The sequence below is a fragment of the Urocampus carinirostris genome, chromosome 2 (assembly GCF_059441175.1).
Source record: "Urocampus carinirostris isolate Australia breed hairy pipefish chromosome 2, RoL_Ucar_1.0, whole genome shotgun sequence".
Taxonomy (NCBI): Eukaryota; Metazoa; Chordata; class Actinopteri; order Syngnathiformes; family Syngnathidae; genus Urocampus; species Urocampus carinirostris.
In genome coordinates, this window is record NC_142350.1 from 17,463,468 (window position 1) to 17,479,656 (window position 16,189).

The following is a 16,189-nucleotide window of genomic DNA, read 5'->3' on the forward strand; positions in this document are numbered from 1 at the left end:
CCACTTCATCTACCTTTATTTAAATGGACACAGACTCAATCTGTAATCTTCATCTATCCATAACCATATTACTTAAGGTCAGGTCATGGGTCCATCAGTTTCAAGAATGAAACCCACCCTTCCACCTCCTGTGCCAATTCCTCATGATCACAAAAAAAAATTACAATACACCTTTATCCATTTATGACTGCCTCTTTGAGGTCAATTAGAAAAAGCAAGAATTAGAAAGTATTATTTCCCCCCTTCCCAGTCTGCAATCTGAATCCATCCATAACCATGTTATTCAAGGTCAGGTTGCAGGGGTTTGGAAGAGTTCCAGGTTTGGAATCCGAAACGTCCATCTCCAAAACCACTCCCTTTATCTGTATATTATCCCAAAAAGTCCAACCTCAGCAATCCACATCTATCCATTTTGGATTGCCTGTTTGAGGTGAATTGGCAAAGGCATTCATAAACCACTTATTTCAGCTCCTCCCAAAACACGGGGCCAGCAGTTCCAGGTCTAAAAGCCCATACTTTAATCTCCCAAAGCATGTCATCTACCGCTAGTTAATCTCATACAGGCCAACTCTGCAATCAGTGGCTACATATTACCAATTGATCTAAGGTCAGGTCTTAGGGGTAGCAGTTTCAAGAAGGAAACCATTCTTAAATCCCCCGAGCCACTCAATCTACATGTAGTTAATCCCAAAAAGTCAAATTATCTAATCTCCATCCATGCATTTAGGCAAGTCAGCAAACGCAGGAAGTAAAAAGGACGAACACCCCCCTCCCAGGTCTGCAATCTGCATCCGTCCATTTTTTTTTTTCAAAATCAATTTGCAGGGGCGGGTAGTTCCTGGTTTGGAAGCCAAACCTTCCATCTCCCAAACAACTTCCATTTCCTGTAGTTAAACCCAAAAAGTCCAACTCAGCATTCCACATCCATCCATTTTTGGATCGCTTGTTTGAGGGGATGTGTCAAAGGCAATAGGACAGGCTGAATAGTCCTCTCCTAAACCACCTATCCCAGCATCAGCTCCTTCAGTCGACTAAGTTTCATCAGCATGCACTGGGTCAGAGGTGATTACTAATTCACCATGGAGTAATCCAATAAGTAATTTAAAAAAAAGGGCCCGATGCATTTCATGTGGATAAATTAAGAGATCCAGGAGTGGCTCTACTCTGACTCAATTCTGGTTGATTGACACAGCTTGTGACCATAGGGTAGGTAGGAACGATTCTTCATTCTGACGGACTATTCAGATTTCCGCATCATAGCAGATGTTGCATGACATATAGCCCGGAGGCGTTTTTTTTTCCTGAAATCTACTCTGTATTAGTATTGCCGGACTCATATACTTGAAATTCTTTGATGACAATCCGGAGCACGAACAGCAATAATAGAAGATGGCTGCCTCCCCCTACTTTTGACACACTCCGGCACATAAAAGATACAAGCCTAAAGCAATCAAATCCTGTTTTGCTGAGCGCTGCTCGTTGAACTGGCACCGGAGGAATGAAACGGCCGAGAAACACGGGCTTTCATTTGGCTGTCACTCATATGAGAGTCGATTAGCTTCTATTACAAAAGCAAAGCATTAGTCTCCAATCACTGTACATGCATCCAAACCTTTAGTCAGGCTTGTTGGGGCTGAATTAAAAAGCTGCTTGAGTGACAGCGTGCCATGTTTTATAAGACTTCAGCACAATGAAGCAGCTTGAGCGCATTAGCACAAAAGCAATCAGACTTATGAAGCAAAAGCCAAAGAACAAGCCTTGATATATTTGCTTTTTTTAACCAATTACAATTTTTGGTCATCCATCTGCTCTCCATAGACGTTTATACAAAATGGGTTTGTAGATTAATTGTGAAGATACAATTTCAAGTTCATTGTTTTTTTCCTTTCGATGCAAACCTGTTTAGAAAAAAGTACTATATCTGTATTGGTGCTTGTAAAGCTATTTTTAATGGTAGTCACCAGTATCTGTTGCCTTTTAATGGCCCTTTAACAATCAAAAGCTTAAAATAAACAGAATAGCAGCAAATCAATTAAATATAGTCAGAATTAAGGGGAAATATTTTGTTAAGATTTTGGTGCATTTCGGTGCTATGGAATGCTCTTCCCCCTGAGATATGATCTGCAACCTCAGTGAAAATGTTTAAATTTAGGCTTTAAACACACTTCTATTCTATAGCATATGAATGACAAATATTTCATGTTCACAATACCTGTGTATTATTTGTTATTGCTACATCCATTGCAGCCTGGTCATCCTGGAAGGGGGATTACCTAATGTGCGGTCCCTTCTCAAGGTTTCTTCATTTTCCTCATGTTGAGGTTTTTGAGTTTTTCCTTGCCCTCATGTCGGTTTTAGATCAGGGAAAGGTGTAATGATAGTATGTGGTTTGCAATAATATGTGGTCTGTGCAGCCTTTTGAGACCTTGTGATTAAAGGTGTCACAAATAAACATGACTTGACTTAAAAAAACATCAGTAATGTAGAGCAGTGTTTTTCAACAAGTGTGCCGTGAGACCTTGTCTAGTGTGCCACAGGAAATTGTCTGATGGTATCTTTGTAAAAACAAATGCGATTGTTCAGTATATTTGCTTTTTCCAGTAATCACCTGAGTAACTGTAATATTCACCCACAGCAATATGTGGCAGCAGATTTGTTTTATTTATATTCCATTTATATCCTTATCTCCAGGGTTGGGTAGGGTTACTTTAACTGGATTACTTTCAATTACTTTTGGATTACTCCAATACCAAATATGCTAATAAAAGACAAAAGAAACTAAATATGAATAAAATGATGACTCTCCTGGCTTTGATCTCCGGCCAAACTAACATAAAACGCGACAGAAACAAAATGAAAATAAATCCAAACAGCTTGCCAACATCATTTTTGCCGTTCCATGTGTTCCGTTACTTCCCAAGCCTGCACACAATTGAGTAATTTTATTCATATTTAGTTTCTTTTGTCTTTAATTAGCATATGTGACATTGGAGTAATCCAAAAGTAATTGAAAGTAATCCAGTTAAAGTAACCCTAACCCAACCCTGCTTATCTCTAATATACCACATATCTACTCAGAAAGTAGTAAAGTATTTTTGTTAACTCATTCCGTTTAAGTTTGCACTGCAAATGTAATACATTAATACAGCAAAAATCGTCTTCTCATCGTCCTGATTCTAATTATCGTTTCTAAAAATGAAACAAAAAAAAAACAACGTAGTAAACAATTGCTCCCCCATTGGCAGACACTTGTTGTTTATTGTGGTATTATTTTTGTTATTCTTCCCAAAAAACAAGATACAAAACATAGTGAAACTTGAAAAACAGGTTACAAATATCGTAAATCCCAAATTATTAACTGAAAATAATGATCCGTATTACTTCCTGAGCAATGGTGAACACAGATGATAAGAAAAAAACTGTATAGTGACACGTAAAGAAACATTATAATTTAAGCTTTGAATTTTATGAAAAAAGTGGTCTTTGGCTCAAAAAATGGTTGAGACGCACTAATATAAAGGGTAGAAATGAGATGTACTAATGGACTTAGTATTATGTATCTGTATCAATGATGGCTCAATTTGTTCTAGTCATTTCGAAAATAGTCCCATGCAATTTTTGGTCACCGTGAGAAAACTCTGGGTGCACAGTGTACATTATTTCAGTAATTTTGGTCAACCATTGAAGCTGATTGGAGCCTTTGCTCTGAGAATGCTGGTCTACTAGTGATCCCAAGAGTCAAGAAGAGAACCTCAGGTTCGAGAGTGTTTTCCGTTCGGGCCTAGGTGCTGTGGAATGCTATTCCCCCTGAGATTTGATCTGCAACCTCAGTGGAACTGTTTAAATCTATGCTTTAAACACACTTCTATTCCATAGCATATGAATGACCTATATTTCATGTTCACAATACCTGTGTATTATTTGTTATTGCAACATCCATTGCAGCCTGGTCATCCTGGAAGGGGGAATACCTCATGTGCGGCCCCTTCTCAATGTTTCTTCATTTTCCTCATGAGGTTTTGTATAGTTTTTCCTTGCCCTCATGTAGGTTTTAGATCAGGGGATGGTGTAATATTTAGTCTGTGGTTTGCAATAATCTGTGGTCTGTGCAGCCCTTTGAGACTCCTTGTGATTTAGGGCTCTACAAATAAATGTGACTTGACTTGACTTGACTTGAAGACAAATAAAGCAAATAGAAATCCTGTCAACAAGACTCAGATGTTAAATCATATAATATACGTATAAAATCCAAAAATGTAAATCTGGAGGTAGTCCATACTTTTTTTATTAGTACTTATTTGTACTTATCTACCAAATTGATAATTTACTTCATTATACTATGTATGAGTACATGTTTTTAGATAAGGTTTTGATATTCCCTAACCATTTTTACAATGCGCCACACATCCAGCTTGATCTAGTCAGAAGTTCAAAGAAAGTCAGTGTCGCATACTCTCTTGTGAACTCTATAAAAATACCACGTCTGTCACTACTCACGCGAAAAAAGTCTCATGTAAAAGTAAGCCAAAGTGGCCTGCTGAGTTCAATTTTACATCGCAGTGGTTGGGGGTTCAAGGGGAAGAAGTGGTCTATCTGGAAATGCAATCAGGCCTGTTGAGTTCCACTGGGTAGTCTTGTCATGTTGAGACGTTGCAGCATTTTACAAGTGAACAGCCAGAAAGGAGTCTTCTTATTTTACAATCGGGACAGAATATTTTCCTTCGTAATTAATTTTATATACTCATTCACTGTAGTTAATGTAACGGAATGATTGTATCTATATCCATCAGGGGTAACCAATATGTTGAAAAAGTGATGCGTGGTTAGGTGTTTCGGGTGAGGCACAGTTATGTCTACAAATAAAATAACCTACATCTTATTCATAATTTTACTGGCGGAGCAAAAAAAGCAATATATAAACTGTAGCATAAGAAAAAAAAAACATGCTATTGAAGGAAAATTAAGCTAACACTTAGAGAATAACCATCTAATGACCACGTTTTTTCTTCTCCTGTCCAGGTTACTGACCTTTTTTTTCCGCTTCCGACACCGCCATCGCCACTTTTGCGTTCAGAGCGACCTGCTCCCCGCGACCAGCGATCGCCGGATCATGTGTGCGATTCTTTACCTTCTTCCCAATAAAACTGTCTCTGTTCTGGTTTTGACAGTTGTCCCTAATTCTATTGTTTGGGGTTATGTGTGTGCGCCAAATCAGAATCCTTGGTCTCACTATCGCCTTCTGGCATGAGGCTAAATAATTGTCAGCCTCATTCTGCATCTGCAGATGTTCAGCTCAGTAGTAAATCATATACGGCTCACTTTGAAAACAATCCTGAATAGATAGGTAAGCTTGCCTTATGAGAAAACTACATGCAACGGGGAAAAACACTGGATTCTTTTCTTTAAGCTAATTCTATTGACTGAGGCTGAAGTATGTATCAAATCAGCATCCTTGGTCTCTCTATCGTCCTCTGCCAAGAGGCAAGATAATTGCATGCCTCACTCTATATCTGCAGACGCTCAGAGCAATAATGCTTTACATAGTAATTGTATGAATATGTTCAGATTATAATATGAAAACTCTGAGATTTTGAAAATTAACTTTTGCACTGAATACATATAACCATTTATCGAATTACATTTTACATTTTTCATGGTTTACAAGTGAGGCAAAGCCGCACCTGCCTCCCATGACTGGGCATTACTCGGGTTAACAGATCAAAAATATCCCCAATGTCAGACTTACTCCGTGGGACGAACAATGGGAGTCTTGCCCAAGCGAAGTATAACAGGCCCACGAGGGTTCCGGATCTTCTTCACGTCCGGGTTCTTGGAAAGGGAGAACCGTCGCAGCAAATTAAAGCCTGTGGATTGGTTTCCATTAGTATCCCAAATCATACTTTTGAGAGGACTTGCCGTACCTGTGATATTATCCCTCGCCGTATGTGGAAATTTCCATTCTTCTACTTGTAAAGCTGGGCACTCTACACCTGGAGAGATGGATAGCAGGTTGAGCGTTAGATAAGAAATTCGGCTGGATTTCTCAGTTGACAAGAGAACATATCACATCTCAACAGGATTCTCTTAGAATGCGGTAGATTTTATCGTGTACTATTTTTACACTGGAAACACAATACATCTCTGAAATTTTAAAGAAACAAAATAAACATGTGCCTGTTTAGGACGGGAAAAGGCATTTTTCTAACAAACCGGAAATCGAATGCAAGTTCTCTCACGCACTAAAAGTAGTCCCCATTCAATATAAAGCATCCGTAGACAAAAATACTAGCAAAGTGGTCTTGAGTCAATATATTTTTGTTGGTGTTTAAATTTGAAAAACAAAACCAAAAAAAAAAACAGCAGATTAAGAAAATAAAAATGTGTTTGGTATTTTTTAAGGGAAAATAGAATGAGTCTAACTGTAGCGTTAGTGTGTATGCACTTGGTTCTGGATCGTGATGTACAGCAGTGGTTCTCAAATGGGCTTTCGAAAAGAAACAATAATCTTTTTATCATCTAAAAATAATAATGGCATTATTTACAGAAAATATCAATACCATATTTGGTTGTGTTTAAGGACATTATTAATTTCTTAAATGCAAGTTTACCATTGTTTTATGGTTGATATAGTCACCAGATTACCTCCTCAATGAGAGATCCTTTTTCTTCTATAATATTAAGATTTTAACTGTAAATTAACTCTTGAAGAAATTAAAATTATATGCAATATGGCAGATATCAAATTATTTTCCTCAAAAAAAAAAAAATCTTAATTTTAACCATCAATTATTTAACAAATAAAGTGCCTGCTATGTTTCAGTTTTTCTTACTTTCTTGCATCCTTTCTTCCTTTCCTTCTTTCTTTCTCTCTTTCTTTTTCTCTTTCTTTCTTTCCCTCTTTCGTTCTTTCTTTCTTTCTTTTTCTTTATTTCCTACATCTGTCTGCCTTTCTGTCTGTCTTTCTGACTGTGTTTCTGTCTGTCTTTCTGTCGTTCTTTCTTTCTTCATTTCTTGCTTTCTTTCTTTCTTGCTTGATTGATTTCTTCATTGTTTTCATTATTGCTTTCGTTCTTGCTTTATTTCTTGATCTCTTACTTGTTTTTATTCTTGCTTTTGTTCTTGCTTTCCATATTGCTTTATTTCTTTCTTTATTTATTTATTTATTTATTTTTGTATTTATTTCCTCCTTTGGTTAGTTACCAACACTTTGAGAGGCTTAGAGTTTCTAAGCTGAGAAAAATATTAAAAAAAGAAAAAAAACTGGGAGATATCCAAATGATATATATCACAAAAATAACTATATGAATTTGTCTTTATTGTCATTGATGTCAACATTGTGAAACTTATGCAACAAGATTAGATGGCACTCCTGGTAAAATACTGAATACCGACTTTAAAGAAAAAATAAGATAAATGGATTATAAGGCACAAATAATTACAAAGTAGTTATTAACGACTAACCTAAGAACGGAGGATCGTGGGTGACGATGGGGGTGTAAAATGAAATCAAAAGCGAGTAAAACACGGTGAGCGAGAAGAAATGAGGTCAAAGCTGCTCTGACAGATAGTCTGGCACCACGCTTGATGGTCATGTTTTCACCTTGTCAAGTTACTGAAGAGTGCTGTCAATTCAGTTTGACAGCCTAAAAACTGATTTGTGAGGTCATGTGAGATGTTGGATAGGGGTGTAAAGGGAATATTAGTGAGACATGGACCCTGTGAAAGTTAATTGATCTCTTTGGGGCAGAGGACTAAGCAAGGCTTTGTACTTTGTCGGAACAAATGCGCCTTTTATCATTCTCAAAGAATTTTCTTTTCAGAATACTGTAGTTAAAGCTTCTAACAAATTGGACCTCGGTGGGGAATTTAACAGAATAAAAGGGTCTATTTTTTTTCTCCATTTTCTTATGACGCTAAATCAAATGTAAGTCTGAGAACTAGGGCTTGTAATTAAAGGGCTAATAAACACCAGGAAAAAAAGAGCCTGAGCCTGAATAAATAACCTGCTTTATTAGACGCCGTGAACGAATACACAGCCATTTGAATTCTTGTTTAATGGAGTTGAATGCGATTGCGGCTTTGGGTGAAATAGCAAGCGCAGGGGCCAAGGCCGCTTTAAAAGACGCCCTGTTTCTATCAAGGGCTGAAATGACTACAGGAATTATAGGGTAATTAAGATTGAGGAATTTAATTTCACACGAGCCCGCCGGTGAGAGAAAATATAATAAGTCATCGTCTATTCATCTCGACACCCCTGCAGCATCTGCTGGAGTGGGTGCCAAGGAGATGATTCAAAGCGCGGCGCATCCAAGCCTGTCTGTATTTGTGTGTTTTCGGTCGCGACGTGCACAAATCAAGGTGCGAGGTACAGGTGTCACGCAAAGAACGATTGGAAAACCGGAATTTCCGCTCCGCTGGTCAAAAAAAGGCAAAATACACAAACAGACTTGATTGATTCGCTCAGTATCACTTTTTTCTGACGTTTTGGTTTCAAGAAATCAGTGAAAATGTTTTTTGGGGGGGTTTGTTTTCCCAAACAAAACAAAAGACAACTAACGCAAATACAGACAAAAAAAGGAATGGTGGAACAATACAAACATCAGAAGAGTATATCACAATCAATGTCGGCACTCATTAGCAAAGAATGGATTCCTGAAACGCAATTACTCTACGGTATTATTAATCTTTGTACCTCAACTGTTGGTACTACATGGTCTGTTATGTTAGTCCACTATGTATTAAAAGCTGGGTGGGCATATTTACATACAAAGTACAACTCAATACAGGTATGATGGTCGTCTCAAGCAGAATTTCTCCTCATGGAGATATTCCCCCTATCATATATATATAGAGGGGGGGAGGATGAGAGACTCAAGAGGACAGATTCACTGGTAACGGCTGCGGCAAGGACAAAGACAACGAGACGGCTTACCCAAACCACACTGACTGGGGACGTGTTTTAGGCAAAGTGCCACTGCGGGAAAATCTGTAAAAACGCAAAGGGACTTAAGATACATCAATCCAAGGCCATCTGTGGGAAAGGGGTAAAACAGATGCAGTGCATAGTGTAGACACTCAGTGAGACGCAGGATGATTCCAATCAGGAAGCACCCCACAGTACAGGAGACCTCTCGGCATCTGCGATACCCCTCGACGATAGGGTCCCCCCTCAAACTACCCCGGGCGCCCAACCCCCAAAAGAGAGAGTGAAGTAGCCTCCAGCAAACAACAACCCTGCGCGGAACCAACTTGACCAGGACCTTGATAGAGTCCTAGATGCCACTTTGGCAGGATCAGCAGAAAGGAAAATCAACAGCATGGCTGGTTGGGGCCTTTATTTTGAAAAAAAAAAACAAAAAAAAAAAAACGTGAACACAAAGCTGTGGAGACAGTAAGACTTTCATATGTCTCGGCTTGTGAAATCTTGCAGACGAACACTTAGACGAGACAATACATATCCATCTTGTCTGGGGCCTACAAACCAAATATCCTTCTCCATCTGGGTATCACAAAATATGATTGTGTTTCTTCATTCATAGTGTTTAAAAAAAATGACAAATGAAAATGTCAAAATCTATCACACTTTTATATATATTCTGTGCTCACATTTGCTCACATTTGCTCCATTGATATATATATATATATATTATATGTATATATATATATATATATATATATATATATATATATATATATATATATATATATATATTATATGTATATATATATATATATACATATAATATATATACACATATAATATATAATATATATATATATATATATATATATATATATATATATATATATATATATATATATATATATATATATATATATATATATATATATATATATATATATATATAACAAGTAGTGTAACGTGTGATCGATAAATACACTGCTTTATAAATTGAGCGATTGATTTGTGTCTTAAAAACTGAATAAAGTACTCTCAGACCTCTGGTTTTGCTACTGTGTTGTATTACAAGAATAGTGTTGGCAAAACATGGACTCATTTCTCCTCTAAAAGGGCATCATAAATTTTTCCAGACATCACCCCTGCACACCTGATGCCCAAAGCAAAATGCTGATCGCAAGTGGTTGGCGTCAGGTGCGCACGGGGCATAACAAAAACCTCGTATCAAATCTTTTCTTTATTGCGGTCTATGCAGTATCTAACAACTGTGAAGGTGTAAATGTGGCCTTCTCTTCTCTGGTAGGGGTCACTGAGACCCATTTAGTTCTGCGAGCTCCCCTTGGATAATACACTCGGTAAGTAGGTGTTCATTAGGGAGAGGAGGTCAGGAGTGTGCTCGCACTGTGTGGTTTTTAATAAGGGAAAGGGATACTGACTTATTGGATGTACTTTACAGTGTGGCATTCACAGATAATTGGACCGGGCTGTTGATCAGCAAAAAGTCGTTCCCTACCCGCGGCCATGAAAGTCATCCAACAAATGGAGAGAGGGAAATAGGTGCTTGGTGGCGATTTATTACTGCAAAGTCGACATTAGGGTAAAACAAAAGAAATTGAGGGACTAATGGACGGATCAAGATAGGAAGAGTCTCATTTTTCTACCTGACAGCAAATGAAAGCGAGTGAAAATCCCCGGTTGTGTACCAGAGACAGTATTGGAACACAGAAGAAAAAAAAAGAACATAAAAAAGTTCCCCTGTTATGGGCCTCTGCCATAATTTTATTATTATGATTGCCTTGAGAGCTCAATAAAGTTGTGTGATTTGTGGAATATTTAACTAGGATGACTTTGGATGTTAAGCCAAAGAAATAGAAACTGACTTTGTTGTCCCGGTCGTGGCACCAATTAAAAATGACTTTCACAACCCAGAATGTAATAAAAGGTTGATTTTAGAGTTTTTTTTTTTCATCCTTTTTCTGACTTCCCTATTTTGCAGTGTTTTATTTTATTAATTTTTTTCTCTAGCACTCATTTTCAGTATAAGTACACAATACAGCAACATTTAGTGTTCCCTTAAAGCATCTTACCAAGTCAAAACCGCCTATTAGGATTAAATGTGGGTGGGCAGGCTACCAAAACGGAAAAAAACTGATTCGATTAATTGCAATTTTATTGCATTAAAAAATGAACCATACTTATCATCTTCTGTTGACTAGTATATGAAAGGATTATTCAAAATAAAGTGCCATAAATTCGGACTATAAGGCGCACCAGATTATAAGCCTCACCCAGAACGTTTTTAAAGGGAAATAGATTTTGTACATACGTAAGCTGCACTTGACTATAAGCTGCATATTCCCACATTGAAACACGGTACACAGAAATAGCTTAAATCATATGCAATACCTTAACTCCTTAACAGACTCGTAAAATCATTCCCGATATGATAGTTGACCTTTCCATGATGAGGGTCTGTTCATGCCAGTTTCATTCATGCAAATAGCGTGATGTTACATTAAACTTGCGTCCTCTTTGAGATATATATTTCACCTTTCTCACTCTTACCTTTACTTCTCAGGAGCCCCTGGCGACCGTTAGGAAAAATGCATAAATCGGTTGCATCGTCGCATAAGCCGCAGGGTTGAAAGCTTGGATTAACATTACACTTGGCTTGTTGTTCAAATTTTACGGTTAAAAGATTTTTGGTCTGACTTGGGCCTGTCACATTAAATATCTTTTTGTGAAAAATATATCGGAATGGAATACAAGAATGACCAATGGAAATGTTGCGATAACACATTCATCCAAATGCCGAAAAACTGATTGTCCTCCAAGAAACACCTCAAATCCAAACTGTCCCCCACTCCTCCTCTCTTGCAAGGAAATTAAACTTTCTCCAAATATCCTGAGTCCAAATAAGCAGTGTTTCACTTTCTTACTCACGGGCTTGCAATATGGCACAGCAATCAAAATAACTGACAATAAAAGCCCCTCGGGGGAGTAAATGCAGCGTTTTGTGACTGAGACTTTTTGTTTAATATAAGTATTGGCAATGCGATGTTTGGCACACGCAGAAGCAGAAAACAAAGCATTGCAGCTTAGACGATGACATAGACATAATTCCAACATAAATCATAACTTTGCACTGCAGATAACTTGAAAAGAAAAACAAAAAACAGCACCTGAACAAAGCAATTTGATTTGCCCGAGAAGACCAGTCTCTAGGGCCACGCTTCTGCAGCAAGGATTCCTCAACGCTGGTTTTAATTAAACCTGCTCTCCAGATGTAACGTCAGCAAATTAGTAGTAAATTGAGATTTCGGATGAGTCAGAGGAACATTCGGGACTGGGTTTTTATGCTGCTTGCCAAAGCACTTGAGACATTGAGACAAAAACTTGGGGGAGACGTGATACGGAGCAGTCTCAACTGACTAGCCAATGATGAGGGTATCCCAAGGGGTGGCAGGATACTGAAAGCTTTTTGTGAAGCTCTGTGAGCCGTAAGGGACTGAGACTGTACTTAAGTGCTAACACAATTTTGCCCCCAGAGTACGGAAAGGAGGTGTGACTGTTTAAAACACTGTACATAATACGCTGGTTTCTTACCATTTATTTTCAGACTGGTACCTAAATTCCGGACTTCAGAGTAGACGCATGCTCAAAGTCAAAAACAAAACTCAACTTTGTCTTTGTCTGAGCTTCACTAAATTTAAACCTACGGGATTAAAAAGTAAAATAAATGATAAAAATGATCTTATTCACTTGCGTCGCTTCGAGTTGTTTACGTCACCTGTTTTCAAATCACGGTGGGCATTACAAAGACGAGCACATATTAACTTTTGCCCGAAAAAAAACACAAATGAGGTCTACGCAAATGAAAGCACTTTATTTTTAGACGAGAGCGCCATGCTGCTCAACAAACATAGAGTGGAGAAGAGTGCCAGATTAAACCCCAGAATGTTTTTTTTTATGTCACTGATGCTTGCCACAGTGATGGATGCCACAGTAGTGGACAACATTGCATTCACAAGTCATGGTTCCTCGAATATTAAAGGAAACTGCAGTGACCTGACAGTGACACAGATTAAATGAAATGAGAAGTGTAGTGTTTTTGTTGGATAACTTTCAACACTATCCATTTAGAAATTCATTCGAGGAAATATAGTGAGTATGTTGTAAATAATCAATAAAGTACCTACTGTTAAAGCTCCTTTGTATCTCCTGATATGTAATATATGAATAATATTGAAAACAAATGTCTCGCTTTTTCTGAAGGGCATCATTATTGTGACCAGACATCAATGTGGTGATTTGTATATAGAGTGTTGTGGAAAAGAGCAGCTCATTGTTTTCCTCTATGTCGCCACAACACAAAAACAAAAACCAGAACAAAAATTAAAGAAGAAGTTGCACCATTTGTTTAAACCGCAAGGTTTAAAATGTATCAAAACAGCAACGGCTTGTTGACCAGAATTCTAAGTAGTCATCATTACGGGTACCATTGATACACCAAATTCACATCACTCAACAGAAAATTGCAGATTTCCAAAGAGATATACTTATTTCCCAATATATCTTCTTTGATATTGCGTGTATCAAGTAGCAACCTAATTATATTGGTCCCTAGTATTGGATATTATCGCTAATATAGATACCATTTAAAAAAAGCTGGTATTGGCACTGATATTGATACTTAGAATTAGTACCTTCCCATCCCTATTGAATGCATTCAGGAATGTTTACATGGATTGTATTTATTGTTTGATATTTTAGCATAGAAGACGTTCATGTCACAATCCTGGACTCTGAGTTTTGTTCCTCTCTCACATGCTCTCATTCTCTCTCTGGCTTGCCTTTGCATAATTTGGTCACTGACATCTGAGTTCTATTTTCCTGCTCACAAATATTAATAATTGTCTTGACTTCCCCTCAGTTTTTTTCTCCTATCACGACTCGTCCCCTGATTTTTTTTGGTACTCTGTCCTTTTGGTTCTTTGCTAACATGTTGCCTCTCGAACCACATTCTAAGCACCCCCGTCACAGTCTTCTACTCTGTGTACCAAACGCCTGCCTGGTATCCTCGGCTAGGAATACCGTCTGATGAACTTTTGGACTTCCCTGCTTGGCCTCACCGGATCACTTTTAGCCTATGTATTTGATAATGCATGTTTGACGCTGGTGTTTTGGATATGTTTGCCTCACTGCCTGCTTTTCCGTGTGTTGAACTAATAAAGGAAACCATTTTGATTGTACTAATATCTGCATCTGCATTTTGCTTTTACAACATCCAGTGAGAGTTCCTGACAGTTCAGTCCTAAAAAAAGAAAGAAAGAAATAAAAGAAAAAAAGAAAAATCAGTCAAGCATCACTCTGTGTGAATGACTATGGGTTCCGGCAGAGAAAACCGACCGCATGTTTCAGCCACACACTGACCACTTTGTCATTAGGAACCAGCAACCAAAACAAACTAGGCCATAATTGTGCCCCATATAACAGGAAGCATCCAGCCGCATCCACACAGGGATTGTAAAGAATAACCAATGTTTGTCTTTAAATGAAGTCACAAAGAATCAGTTGAAAGTTGTTTCAAATTGTCCCTCTTGTTTTTCTCTGCAGGCGATTTCTCTTCCAGCAAGCTACTATAACTAACGTACAAAGCCAAAAAGTAAATAAAATCTTAGTATTTTAGTTGGTAATTGTTGATGATGAAAGCTTGTCTGTTGATGAAAACTGTATATATATATATATATATATATATATATATATATATATATATAAGAGAGAGGGAGAGAGAGAGCGAGAGAGGGAGGGAGGGAGAGAAAGAGAGAGGGAAATATAATGTGGAAATGCTTATACAGTTTTTTTAACTTAGATTTCATTAAGAAAGACCAGCTTTAATTTGTTATCATAAATCACCTCTCTTCCTCCCGAGTCCTCTTAAATACGAGACAATTTTTCTTTTTGTTTGCTTCGGGCTCAAAAAAAATCTATTTAATTGGTCAGGCTTGTGCGGGGTCAGGTTCCGGCTGGATTGGGTTTTAATATCAACAGATTTTTTCAGGCCTGAGCTCACCTCTGCCTGTGCTTTCTCGCATTTGTCTTTGGTTGCACTACAAAGTACAATGACATCGAGTGAAATGTTACACAGTGTCCCATTAAAAAACAAAATTATACAGAGCTAATTTTGAAAAAATAGATTTTCCGAATGAGCATGTGTAAAGCATGCATGGACTCACCTTGTTGTGACGTAGCTACTTCACACAACCCTAGGCTGAAGACAGCCAGTAGAGTCATGCAGGAGCCGAGAAGCTGCATGTTTTTACACAGCTCGCCGAGCCACCACCTGAAAGATAAACCCCCAAAAATTGATAAAATAAAAAAAATAACATCATAGTCTTGCCTTAATATCCACACAGCTGCAAAATGATGCTACAGGCTGTCAAGTCTGACAGTAATGTTTATTTATGAGCCAGTCCCAGTCAGTGCTAATGATGTACTGTGATGCAGGATTTGACAGAGGCATGCGAATTAGCTACAGCGTCACTTATTAAAGAGTGTAAATCAATCGAATGGCATCACCATCATCATCATCCCATCCATCTGCTTGGCCTTTCAACAGGCTTCAGAGAACATCAAAACACACATGACACAAGCGTGCATTTATCCAAGCACAACACGCTTACGGAACTGATGAAGAGCGTGCTTCTGCATAATTATGCGAGCTTGTTATTTCTCTTTCACTAACTCGCTAAAACACATCTGGAAGAGACACAAAATGCTTGTTTTTGCATCGTAAGCTTGATTGAGATGAAAAGCAGAGGGGTGATGTTTTTTTTTGTTTTTTTCATGTTGAACCGATCATTCTTTTTGCTGTTCTAAAGGTAAATACCAAGATGAATGAATGCACGTCTTCAAATTCCACTTCACTCGACTTGATGTTGTTTTATGACTTTCAGCTTTCTTGGATGAAAACTTCTGAAAGGTTCGACTTGATTGAGTGAGACAAGTCATGGAATTGTGGCTGGTTTCAAGGATATTAAGTAGGTTTTGTGTATAGCTAAAGAAATCCTATTTGTGAAGGGGACACAGGTCACCTTTCACGGTCTAGCTGCTTCACAAATTTTTATCATACATTGTGTTCTGAATTCTGATTCTGTCTCCAATTGAGTGGGTGTAGGAAAAGACAAAACATGGTAAAAACATGTTTGAAGGTACAGTATATAGTACTTTTATGTTTTAAAGAAATCCTTGTGCCTGTAAAACAAGGTG

The 16,189-nt window shown here is 37.8% G+C and overlaps 1 protein-coding gene across 10 annotated transcripts in view; it reads right to left on the minus strand.

The window, feature by feature from the left end:
- Window positions 1–16,189, minus strand: part of col16a1 (collagen, type XVI, alpha 1) — an 83,822-nt gene that overhangs the window by 62,858 nt on the left and 4,775 nt on the right. For all 10 annotated transcript variants that reach the window (XM_088329147.1, XM_088329146.1, XM_088329143.1 and 7 more), the window contains exons 2-4: window positions 15,157–15,263; window positions 5,922–5,990; window positions 5,747–5,864 (exon numbers count right to left, since the gene is read on the minus strand). In XM_088329147.1, the coding sequence (XP_088185273.1) occupies window positions 5,747–5,864; window positions 5,922–5,990; window positions 15,157–15,235 (266 nt within the window). In that variant the 5' untranslated portion in view covers window positions 15,236–15,263. The remainder of the gene's footprint in view (window positions 1–5,746; window positions 5,865–5,921; window positions 5,991–15,156; window positions 15,264–16,189) is intronic.